Below are 12,077 nucleotides of genomic sequence, written 5' to 3'. Positions count from 1 at the left end.
TTTAATGAGGCTCATTCTTCAAAAAAAAAAAGTTCTGACCAGCTGTGGTTTTAAAAGCCCAAAACTAGAGCTAAAAATAAAAATGTAAACCAAGTACAAAATCTGTGCTGAGTATTTCCAACAGCACAAAAGAATTAATCAAAGAAAAATGATCGCTCTAAAATTGGGGAATGAGCCAGAACTTTACTGTGAGGTTATCAATACTATTCTTTGTCCAATGAGACCTTGCAAAAAAGCAACTTACCACTTATATTAAGAAAAGGGATGTATTTCAAATTCATTTTTAACTAATTAAAGCAATCTTTAGCTGATATAAAATGACCTATTTAAATTCAGTCCACTCAACAGTTATCTTCTAGAATTTTCTTCAAATCATGGCTTTCTGAAGTATGACAGCAAAACTCACTACTTTTAAGAGGAAAAAAACAATGATTTTACATATAGCTAGGCTGAAAGAAAAACATATTCTTTGAAATGCAACTTGTAAATTAAAATGTAATAGCTCTCATTTTAAAATATACATATATATGCTTAAATGTCCCTTTCAGAGCATATATATTTACTAGAAAACTAAGATACTATAAAGAGGATTGGAAAGGTCCTAACCAAACTGGCAACACTGGCTATCTCTGAGAAGAAAGCTGGAGGAGGTGGCAGAAGGTAAGTGAGAACTTGTGCTTTTTATTCTAAATACTTTGTGTAACCTGAATCTTTTATAACAAGAACACATATTTATAAATCCCTTGTGAAATCTTGCAGAAGGCAAGCTACAGCCTGGGAAAAAAGCATCTGCAAATCACATATCTGGCAAAGGACTTGTATCCAGAACATAAAAAGAACTCTGAAAACTCAACAGCATAAAAACCACCTGATGAGAAATGGGCAAAATTTGAATAGACACTTCACCAAACAACATACATAGAGAGCAAATAAGCACATGAAAATATGTTCAGCATCATTAGTCATGAGGGAAATGGCACCTTAAAATGACCCATGTGGAGTGAGATACCTCTACACACCTCTTTGAAAGAAAGTGACAGGTCACACCAAGTGTTCACAAGGATGTGGAGCAACAGAAACTTTTACCCATTGAAGGTAGGGACGCAAAATGATCACCCTGGAGAAGAGTTTTGCAGTTTCTTTAAAAGTTAAACATCTATTTATCATGTGACCCAGCAATCCCACTTCTAGGAATTTACCAGAGAAAATTTATGTTCACACAGAAATGTGTTATGTAAACGTTTCAAGTGGCTTTATTCACAGTTGTCAAACCTGGAAACAACCCAAATGTCTTTGGGTTAAACAAACTAGTAAGTACATCCGTATAATAAAATACGAGACTGGGCAATAAAAAGTAATGAACATTATTATGATGCATGCAACAACTTAGATGCATCTCAAAAACATTATGCTGAGTGAAAGAAACCAAACTCAAAAAGCTACACCTTGTGGAGAAGCCAAAGAACTCAAGACGCACGACCCACGGACGTGAACTAAGATGGGCTGGGTTGCTGGAGGGAAGGGGGATACGGGGTGGAAGGGGTAAAGGGGGAAAAAATTGGGGCAACTGTAACAGCATAACCAATAAGATATACTTTTTAAAAAAAGCTCCCCCATGTATGATTCCATGTGCATAACATGCTGGGAGAGGAAAAACTGGAGGGAGACAGAACAGGTATCAGTGGTTGCCAGGTGATGGGAGAGGGGTAGGTACATGGGGGAAGCGCAAAGGAATCTGGCGGGTCATGGAAATGTTCTGTTCTTCATATGTTTGTTGGTGGTTATGACTAAGTGAATTTGTCAAATTTCATAGAACTGTACACTAAACAGAGTGAATTTTCCTATATGTAAATTTTAAAATAAATATTTTTTAAATTTAAAATGATTATGGCGCTTGGCCAAAACAATTTTAGAACTTTTTTGGAACTGCCTTCAGCAGATTTTTAAAAATGACTGGTCATCATAATGAGAAGACACAATTTATTAAGTCAGATAAATACAGAGCTTCATTTTATCCAAACGCATATTATGAGGCAGATAGGATGTAGGTGTTATCCCTTTTCCACAGATAAAGAAACTAAGGCTCAGAGGAGTTAACTTAGTGAAAAGTCACATGGTAAGTAGGTGAAAACTGCGCTTAGACTCTTCTGCTGAACTCTACAGATGCTCTGTTTCCTGACTAACCATCTGCAGCACCAGTTTTCAGTTATTGAAAATGTCATCTGTTCTTTGTCAACAGCCAAAAGTCATGTGAAGCTAAATTTTCTGAAAAAGCTAACTTGGCTAATTACATCCACTTTCATGAAAACAGAAAGCATGACCATAAAGAAACAAGGTAGATTTTCTTGTTTAGCCTAAGAACTGGTATGAAGGTAATTGCAAAATTGCCATTTTCAAAACATTCTGAACAATATAACTATTGAAACACATCACCTCACAGGTTTGGATGCTATGTTCGATTATTAGGTCACCTTTTATTCTTTTGAAGAAAACCCAACCCAGACTTCATTTATAAAAACTGAAATTCTTACACTAATAAAGAAATAGTTCAACTTAAAATTGTGGAAACAATTGTCTGTGTTGAAAGAGCCAACCAGTGAAAGGGCTCTCAGAGCAGCTTGGCTCCGAGGCCAAGAGTACATTTGTGTCTTTCCAACAGATACAAGCACACTCTATGAAGCTTATACATGGTTGCCTTACATTTCAAGCCTAATTCACTGCTTCTCCCACCAGCTCTCCCTTTGAGTCTTATTTTCAAACAGACTCGCTACTGGCATGTGAAGTGGCCCAACAACCAGAGAGGACAGAGGTGAGACCTCCTGGGCAGTCAGCTATGCTCCAGCCCAGTGTTTGGGAATGAATCTCACTGTCAAGGTTCAAAGCCAGACACGACTTGGTGAGCCAATGCTGAGAAAAGTCATCTTAGTTCTGTTTCATCTGACAACTATTCAGAGTCAAGAAGTGGAAATGTGTTCTCAGAGCCAACAGGGATAATCAGTGCGGGGCCTTTGGGCCTGGTTCCGGGGCATAGCTACAAGTCTGTACCTCAGGCACATCCTTTCTCCTCTCTTGGCTACAGAGATTGTGCTTGCCCTTCAAAAACCCAGCCTGCCTGGGTCCTGGCCCGGTGGCTCAGTTGGCTGGAGCACTACCCTATACACCAAAACGTTGCGGGTTCATTTTCTGGTCAGGGCACATACCTAGGTTGTGGGTTTGATCCCTGGTTGGGGTGCATACAGGTGGCAACCATGCAATGTTTCTCTCTCATGTCAATGTTTCTCTCTCTCTCCCTTGTTCTCTCTCTCTCAAATCAATAAGCATATCATCAGGTGAGTATTTAAAAAATTCCCACCTGCCTGGATGAGTGAGTCTGAGGCCCTTTCTTCTGGTCTCAGTGTGTTATAACTCACATTTACTTTAGCTCTCAGGCCAAATCTGCCACGTGGACCTGATGCTCAACACAAGCACCAACTTTCCCCACGCCAGAGAGAACGAAAACTTGGCATCACTTATTCTCCTTTTTGAAGTTATCGAGAGAACCCACACCCAATGAAGAGAATGGCACTGACAAGCCATAAACTGGCGCCCAGTTAAAGAAACAGAGGGATAGAAACTATCTGGCCAGTCCCACCAACTACGTGGTCCCTGCTGGGCCGCATGTGGAAAACATGTGAATAGTCCAGGTCCAAGGCCCCAGCCGACAATGCTCAGAATGAAATTCAATGGGGCCAGACGGGAAACCCACAGAGACACCACTCCTGTGAATCGTGACTCACATGTGAATTAAGTCCAAATGCAGGAGAAAATCTGAGTCATGCTTGACTGCCTGCAGATGGTGCAAACTGTCAGGCCCAGAAGGTGAAGGTGAGGTCACAGATGAGGTCCTCTATTATTTTAATAAATGAAATATTAACTGGTTGTTTGTTTAGATTTCACCTTGTCCCAAAACAAGAACCTAATGTGACATTTTGCCCTTGAGAAGCCCAATTTACTTTCTTTCTTTTTCAATTGATATTATTTTATTGTTTAAATTGATTTTAAAGAGAGAGAGAGACATCAATCTGTTGTTCCTCTTACTGATGCATTCATTGGTTAATTCTTGTATGTGCCCTGACTCGGGATTCAAACCTGCAACCTCGGTGTATCGGGGAGACACTATAACCAACTGAGCTACCCAACCACAGCAGGAACCTGATGCACTTTTGACCCTTACAACTTTGTGAGATGGGTAGGCAGGCAGGAAGGCAGGTAAAGATATTTATGCCCATTATACAGATGAAGAACCTGAGGCTCAGTAAGGGCTGAAGGCTAAACTCCAAAGGCCATGAGAAGTAGGGCTGGGTACTTAGTTCTGGTCGTTTTCATCACAGCACGCTCCCTCATCGTGTTCAAACCACACTGTATCACGGGCACCACTCGCAGTCCAGCTCCCTGAGCAAGGGCTTTCTTTTCATGGCTGTTACCCCACGTGGAACTGCTTCAAATGGAATCCCACACCAGAGCTCCCTGAGGCGAGAAGAATCGGTGTCTTAGTAATTCTGTTTATTCGCAGGCCTTAGCACAGTGCCTCAGGTTCAAGAAACATTTCTGCAGTGAGTAAGAGTTAAGTGGGTATGAAGAAAGCAAGCCATATTCTACGAGGATTGAGGATGGCTTGAAAGAAGTCAATTCCAAATGACGCAAGGCAGAAAGAGACTGCCCTATGCTTTTAGGCAAGGAATCCAGCTAATTGTCCCAGAATGAATGCTAAAGTTGATAAGAGGGAGAAGGGAAACATTCTTCAGTAAAAAACTAACTTCGGAAGGTTTTTAGCATTCTTTCAACTACCTGATATGTGCCAGGCACTGCTTTGAACTCCAGAGATACAATCATAAACAAAAAGAGAGAAAGATGGTAAGTCAGGTGATACTATGGAAAAATATTGAGCAGGGAAGATAGAGGGGAACTGCCAGCGTAGAGAGTGGCAATTCAAGACCTGAAGGAAGAGAGGAAAGCTGGGACAGGGTGGCCATATAATTTATCATCCAATCCAGAACACTTCTGACAATGAAAGGGGCACTATTAATAGTCACACAGGACAACAAATTTAAACCAGGACTGTCCTGGGCAAACTCAGATATACGGACCTCAGCCATGAAGCCCTTTGGTGTAAGGGCACAGCCAGAGAAAGGACCTGCAATTCAGGGTGTGCCTGATATACCTGGGGAACCGTTAGAGTAAAGCGAGAGAAATAGGGAGCCCCAGGATGCAGGGGGCTCTGTGGGCCCCTATGATGCCTTTGGCTTCTGCTCCAAGTGCCCTGGGAAGCCCTCAGAGGGTTTTGTTCAGATAAGTTTCATAGTCTGATTTCTACTTTTGAAGTTACTCTGAATCACTGCGCTGAAAATAAACTCTACGGAAGGGCAGTTAACAGGCTACTGAGGTAATTCAGGCAAAACACGATGGGTGGCAGGTTGGGCTGAGCTAGGACTGGTGGAGGGAGTGAGACACGGTGAGATTCTGGCTCTATCCTGAAACTAAATCTGACGTTAATTGGTTATTGCACATGGTAACAAAGATTAGAATAACTTTACCTCATTTCTTTCTGTGGCTAGCTAATATACATTATTGATCAGGAAGTATAAAATCAAAGGTGGGAGTTCAATTTCCATGTGAGACCAAGACTGCAGACCACCTCCTGGAGATCCCTGATCCCTTTGAAAACACATGCTACTGGTCAGGAAGGGACTGGACAAGAGTAAGGGCGACCCCATTTAACTATATCACCCTGACGAGAAAAATAACCCAAGGGACCCACACCTTCTCGAAGAAGCTAAACATTTTAGAACATACTTATGTAACTGAATGCTCACAGACCACTCTGAATAATTTTGTGGGTCATTCAGATGCTTCTCACATACAGCAGCTTGGTCTTGGGAGTGTAAGATCATTTGTCAATAAATGTGGTAACCAATGTGAGGATGAATGAAGATAAGCTCTTTCAGTCTCGTGGAGAGAAAATCATGGAAACAGGGGTCAGGATTTGCCAGGTAGTACAACTGGGTAATGCACGTGAAGCTCCGTGGAAACAAGCCTAACATCTCCTAGGACGGCATGGGGAGGAGTGAGAAGCTCCAGAGAAGGCTTCAAAGAAGAGGTCTTGGTGGAGCTGATTCAGAAAGGCTAAGCTAACATTTCCCAGGCAGAATCAGGGGTTGAAGATAGAGAAAAAGCATATTTCACACAGACACTAGCCTATGCAAAGAAATAAGAGGAAGGACAAAGTACCACTCTGTTCCCCTCTGGGCCTCTCCTAGCTGTTTTTATGGAGGTGCATTACCCACCCCCCGCCCCCGACACACACAACTGAAAGCTCTTGTGGAGCAGAGATCACCCTGCTCTGGCCCTGGTGCTGCCCTCAACGCCAAGTTCATAAGCCGCCCTCAATCACGACTCACTGGCAGACAATGATAAATGTGGCTTGACCAGCATGTTCCCAGCTAAAAATGTAACGTGCAGCCCATTTATAATTCCATGTATTATAAAGCACTGCCTCTAAATAGGTCACCCAAAATTGTGGCTGAAATGATCCCAAAATAGAAGTGGCCCTTCTTTTCTGGTCCCCAAGTCATTTCTAGACGTGCGCCTGCTCTGGGCATCCCAACTCTGTTACCTCTCGCATTGGTTACCTGCACCACTGCTGCTGCTAAGCAGGCTGACCGAAAGCTCTTCTGTTCCACTGAAGTTCAAGAAGGACATGCCGTCGTCAGGTTGGCGGGAAGTGCTGTGCCTGCAGAGAACAGAGCCCGGCCACCTGGCTTAATGCACATCGTCACCTTCTTCATCCTGCTCACCCTGTACCCCACCAGGGGTTTTCATCAAAAGCAGGCCTGAATATTCAGCCACACAGGCTGGCAACCACTGGGATCCAAATCACAGGCTGCCAGGGCTCGGTGCTTGGACTGTGTGCCAGCTCTGGCCTCCTGGGATGGGTTCCTCCTACCCTGGCGCCTTGGCGGCCATGCCACGCTAGACTGCTTGCCCTTTCTGTCCTAAGCGCCTCCCTGCTAACACCAGCAGGAGGATGAGAGGTGCTTGGAAAGAGGTACCAGGTTAATCTGGTAAAGATGGTCACATCCAGTCTCTATCCCTCATCCATCCCAAGGGATGCTGAGGCGAGTGAAAAGAGGGTCAGACATCGCTCTCTGCAAAGTGCTCCCTAAAGCATCATGGGAGACCAGGTGTAACCTGGGCTCATGCTCGTCAAGGCTTAAATGACTTTCTTCCTGCACTGAGACTCTTTTTTTTGAATTTCAATTTCTTTCAATTTAAATAAATGTAATGCATTCAGAATTCTGATTCAAAAAGAGTTATTTTAAAAAACACAGGCCTTGATTTTCATTGCTGTTAGCATTAATTTATTCTAAACTCGACAGTGAAATGTCTTGATGACCAAAATAACAAAAGTCCTAGACTGCCCAAACACACAGCATGAATCCCCTACCTCAGCACCCATTTTCCCTCTTGGCTGAGGCTTAGAAGAAATTCATGCCCGAGGTTTACAAAGTGTGCTTTGAATTACACCTAAAGCTAAAGCAGGGCCTAGGTAATTTCTGGCAAAAACAGCAGGCTGTTTACTTTGCACTTAGCCCACTGAAGGGAATGATACGGACTGTCAAAGGAAAGCCCTCCTCTCATGCTGTCTCTTTAAGTCTTATAAACATGGCATTTTTGTCAGCGCATTGTCCTGCTGACACATTGTCCTGGGTGCTGAAGAGCGTTCTCAAGGTCCCATCCGGAGCGCCGTGCACATTCTCACCTTCCAGCGGCTTCATGATACGCTAACTCCAGCAGCTCTGCAGAGGAGTGGGTCGGGTCCCTCTGCCTGCTGCCCTGCAGCTCCGCCATATTCTGTCGGGTCTGATGATGGATCTGGATGGCCTCTCCGGAGGGTCCTACCCAGACAAAGATCCACTGAGCATCACTCCCACCCGACAGCTAATGCTGCGCACTTCGTTTCAACCTTCCTCTTTTCTGGCTGCTGGGATACGAGACTGAAAGAGCACACCACAGACCACACACACAGGAATGTTATACACGTGACCCTCCAGCTCCCACATGGGACACCTCCTCTTCTGAGCTGAATTCATCCTCCTGTGTGGCCTCATGCTGGTCACCCTGTTCAGCCTAAGAATATTTAAGAGCGCCTCTGTCTCATGCATGTCAACTGAAATGCCACAGAGAAATACAGGAGTATAGGAGGTCAGAGCCCTTCTTGGGAAGGTTAACACAAAGTAAATGAAAAGGGACCACAGGTAAAACACCGATGACTCCGTAGATATATATGGATGGTAACAACTGTGACGTGAAGAAACAGAGGATATGTAAGTCCAAAAAAGACAAGTAGGAGATAAATCAGAATTAGTCAAGTCTATTAAAAAATGTTTCCTAGAGAAAGAGAAGTTTCAGAGCAGTAAACAAAATTAGCAGGGGCTGAAGGGGAGGATTCTGAGTAGAAGAAACAATCTGTGTGAAACCCAAGCATGGAAGAGGCAAGACATGTGCAGGAGGCCACCAGATGAGCGTGGGCGAGAAAGGAGCCTCCGCGGATGGCGACAGGAGACGGAACGCTGGGGACTGGCAAAGGGGGGCCTCCGTGATTAGAGGCCCAGGTGGGCAAGAGGACAGTTTTGGAGAATATTGTTTTAGTAAAGTGTTGCGTGTTGGGTGTTTGGAGGAAAAGCACAGAAGCAAGAAGAGCAGAGAGTCATGGAGGAAACATCAACAGCTCTCCTGAGGGAACCCAAAGGAAAGCAGTGGGGACGATATGGAAAGGAGACACCAGAAAGAAAAGTCACGTGACTGATCATGGCAGAGATAAAGAGGACAAAAAGGCATCTGAGAATGACCCCCAATTACAGCCGAAAGAACAGGATTCAATGCTCACTTATTTTACTTTTAACACTAGAGCAAGTACAAAATGATAATGATAATAATAACAAGAACAACTAGACATTTCTAGGCATTCAGCAGGATGGTTTCCGTGAAAAAACCCTGGAGTTTAATGCATCTGTTCCTTCCCAGCCCAGTAGGAGTCCATTAACCTGAAGTTTAATTTTAGCCACAGCTTTCTAAAACCTTACTGCTGTCATCTTTTGGACAGAATACAGATCAAAAAGGACAGACTGGGAAAAACTGAATTTGGAGAAAAAAATTTTTTCAGTCATCAGAGACCCCTGAGAGAAAACAAAGGAACATAAGTACGTAACCAAAACAGTAACATCAATATCCAGAGAGAGCCAAGAGAGGAAGGAATGAACAAGAACGAGAGACATTCAATGTCTTAGAAAAGAAAGCAGATGGCAAAGCACAGTCTCGTTTAAACAGGAAAATAGAAGCCCTCCGGCTAATATAGCTAATTATAGTTACAAAGCCCATTCCCAGCATGTGCTCAGGATCCTCACAAGAACCCCTGCGGCAGGCAAAGTGGGCGTGGTTATCTCCATCTTACCAGAGGGGCACCTGAGGTGCAGAGAGGTTCGGATACTTGACCAAGGCCGCATGGTTGATTAGTCCTGAGAACCAGGACTAGGAGCTCCCAGTCGGAGGCTCTTTCCTGAGCCACCAACTTACCCACAGGAAAAGTGTGCATCCAGCGCCTTCTGTTGGACGTGAGCTTCATGGGCATTCGTGAGGGAGCAAAGGGGTTGATCAGCGCCCGCTGGGGTGTGTATCCCCCAGGCCGAACATGTAGCATGGATTCTGCGCTGCCTACGTGGAAACGCCCTGGCGCGCTGGAGTCTCGCTGTGGTGGCTCCATCATGTTCTCCAGGACATCTGCCAGTAGGGTTGAGGCACAGAGAGAGAGCAGAGAGCTACAATGAGACAAGAACTAGGCAGATCGATCTGCCAAAGCTGACAAGAATCTTAGATGTTATCATACATGTTAAAGCAGTGAGGGAAATGAGTAACATCGCCAAACTAAAAAGAAATGAAATATTGGGTTTGTTCACCTTTTAAGCAATTAGTTTTGGTTCCCAAATTACTGGCCCAGTAAGCCACACCCAAACTGGATGGGAAGGACCATACATGTCCTAGAGTCCCTGGACTTTAAACTGGGAAGAAGTAAAGGGTAGGACTTGAGCTGCCTCCCCTGGAGATGGGGTGGGTATATTCTGCATGTGGGAAGAACAATAAAAATATATATTTGGTGAGCAGAAGGCAGACCCTAGCAGAGACAGTCAATGTGTTTGCTAAACCTGTTTAATTTTCCTCTTAGGCACACAACAGGACTATAGTTTCCTGCCCCTTTGCACTGGGCCCAAATAATTAGCCAACTTCCAGCCACTAGAACACAGGTAGAAGTGATATGGTCCAGTTGAAGAGCTGGACCACAAATATCTCCACGCATCATCTCCACTCTCTCTTCCCCTGCTGTGGCAGCTTTGTAGACCAGTGTTGATGTTCACAGCTTCCCAGGATGAAAGGAGCCTGGGGCCCTAAATAACTGGGTGGATGAGAAACATCTCCCATTGACTCAGTGGCCTGGAACGCAAGTAAGCAATCAAATGTTACTGTGTTTAAAAAAATATTCTAGGGAGAAAAGAACGAAGAAATGGATGCATCTAGCCTTGACTAGGCAAGGAGACGACATGATATTCAGACTTAACCTGTGCTGTCTGACAGACAGATCCCTACTATGGAGATGGAGGCAGCATGTTAAATAACCAGAGCAGATCAAAGAGCTGAAATCCAAAACCAACTCCCTTTGTGTTCACCTCCTGTCCACTAGGCAACCACCCAGTGAAAATTGGTCTAGCACCTGCGAATTCCATGGCATCAAAGATTCTGTCTTTTCCACCATTACCTACCCAGTAAGAGCCTGGGATATAGTAATATTTAGTTCCTCAAGCCGGTTTATATGCAAGAAGAGAACATTAAGATCTCCATGAAAGCTATATTTTTCATTGTAAATTACTGAGTTGATGCTCTTGTTTACCAAATAAAAAAGAATGTGGTCTAGCTAGTTCTCATGGAAATAAAAGCAGAAAACTCAATTTAAAATATTAGAATATACTCTGAAAAGGCTGAGAAACAGGACTGAGAGATAAAGTGGGTCAAAAATAGGTGCAGAAGAAAGGGGAAACGTTTCCTGTGTTACAGTGAGTGGGTAGATGGGTAAGAATCCCTAAATATAACAGAGAAATGAGAAACTAAGGGCCTACAGATATGTTGCTTTGCAATATTCCAGTGAAATGCTTTTTTGGCTTTTCTAATAAACTCCCAGATATCACTAAGGATGTTGAAATCTATTCTTCTACTCAGATCATTTTGAAGAATACTGTTTTCAAAGCTACGCGGATTATGCCAGCATTATCTCTTCAGAGGAAATCTGGCTTTTAGTATAACACGGTTTTTAAAGGATTAATGTTTAGTTTTAACTTAGTTTTTGCAACAGACCCTTCTAAGAATATTTTCAGGAAAATGAGAGCCACTGTCACAAAAACTTAGAAATTTCCAGAAGGTGGGAAAGAGCTAACCTAGAAATTTTCAGATGCCTTAAAATTGTTTTGAATATTAACTTTAATTAACGCAGGTAACATAGGTTATTTTCTATAGACATGTAATTAAACATCTCCTCCTTTCTCTCTCAGAATTCATTTTTATCCTTTGAATCAGCAAAAATACAAAAAACTTCTCAGCAGCCAAAGCTTCTCCCAGGCCCTTGGCACGGTGTGCGTGGAGTTAATGGACGTAAGGGCCCCGTCCTCTGCTCTGAGGCCACACGATGGCTTCCCATCAACACACCAGGTCACGGAAAACTTATTCCTTGCGCTTTGAGGCTCCTTCCAGGGCAACAGGAGATGGCTGTGTGTGTACAACATTCCTAAGCCAGTGATCAAGTCAGGAGGACTATGCTTCCATTCCTATAACATTCTCGAAATAAAGAAATTGTGGAGGAGAATAATTAGTGGGAGAGTGTGGCCATAAAGGGGGAGCAGGAGGGAGCCTTGCGGTGATGAAATAATTCTGGGATTTAAATGTAGTGGTGGTTATAGAAAGCTACACGTGATAAAACTGTACACACACACACACAC

At 43.6% G+C, this 12,077-nt stretch overlaps 1 protein-coding gene across 1 annotated transcript in view; it reads right to left on the bottom strand.

The window, feature by feature from the left end:
* DEPDC5 (DEP domain containing 5, GATOR1 subcomplex subunit) overlaps nucleotides 1-12,077 on the bottom strand; it is a 91,640-nt gene that overhangs the window by 44,843 nt on the left and 34,720 nt on the right. Inside the window, exons 22-24 of the mRNA XM_054594411.1 lie at nucleotides 9,613-9,816; nucleotides 7,799-7,934; nucleotides 6,669-6,769 (exon numbers count right to left, since the gene is read on the bottom strand). Of these exons, the coding sequence (XP_054450386.1) occupies nucleotides 6,669-6,769; nucleotides 7,799-7,934; nucleotides 9,613-9,816 (441 nt within the window). The remainder of the gene's footprint in view (nucleotides 1-6,668; nucleotides 6,770-7,798; nucleotides 7,935-9,612; nucleotides 9,817-12,077) is intronic.

The sequence above is a fragment of the Pteronotus mesoamericanus genome, unplaced genomic scaffold (assembly GCF_021234165.1).
Source record: "Pteronotus mesoamericanus isolate MK-2021 breed Mesoamerican mustached bat unplaced genomic scaffold, CSHL_Meso_final scaffold_507, whole genome shotgun sequence".
Classification (NCBI taxonomy): domain Eukaryota; kingdom Metazoa; phylum Chordata; class Mammalia; order Chiroptera; family Mormoopidae; genus Pteronotus; species Pteronotus mesoamericanus.
The sequence above is the reverse complement of the archived record's forward strand: the minus strand, read 5'-3'. Positions and strand labels throughout refer to the sequence as shown.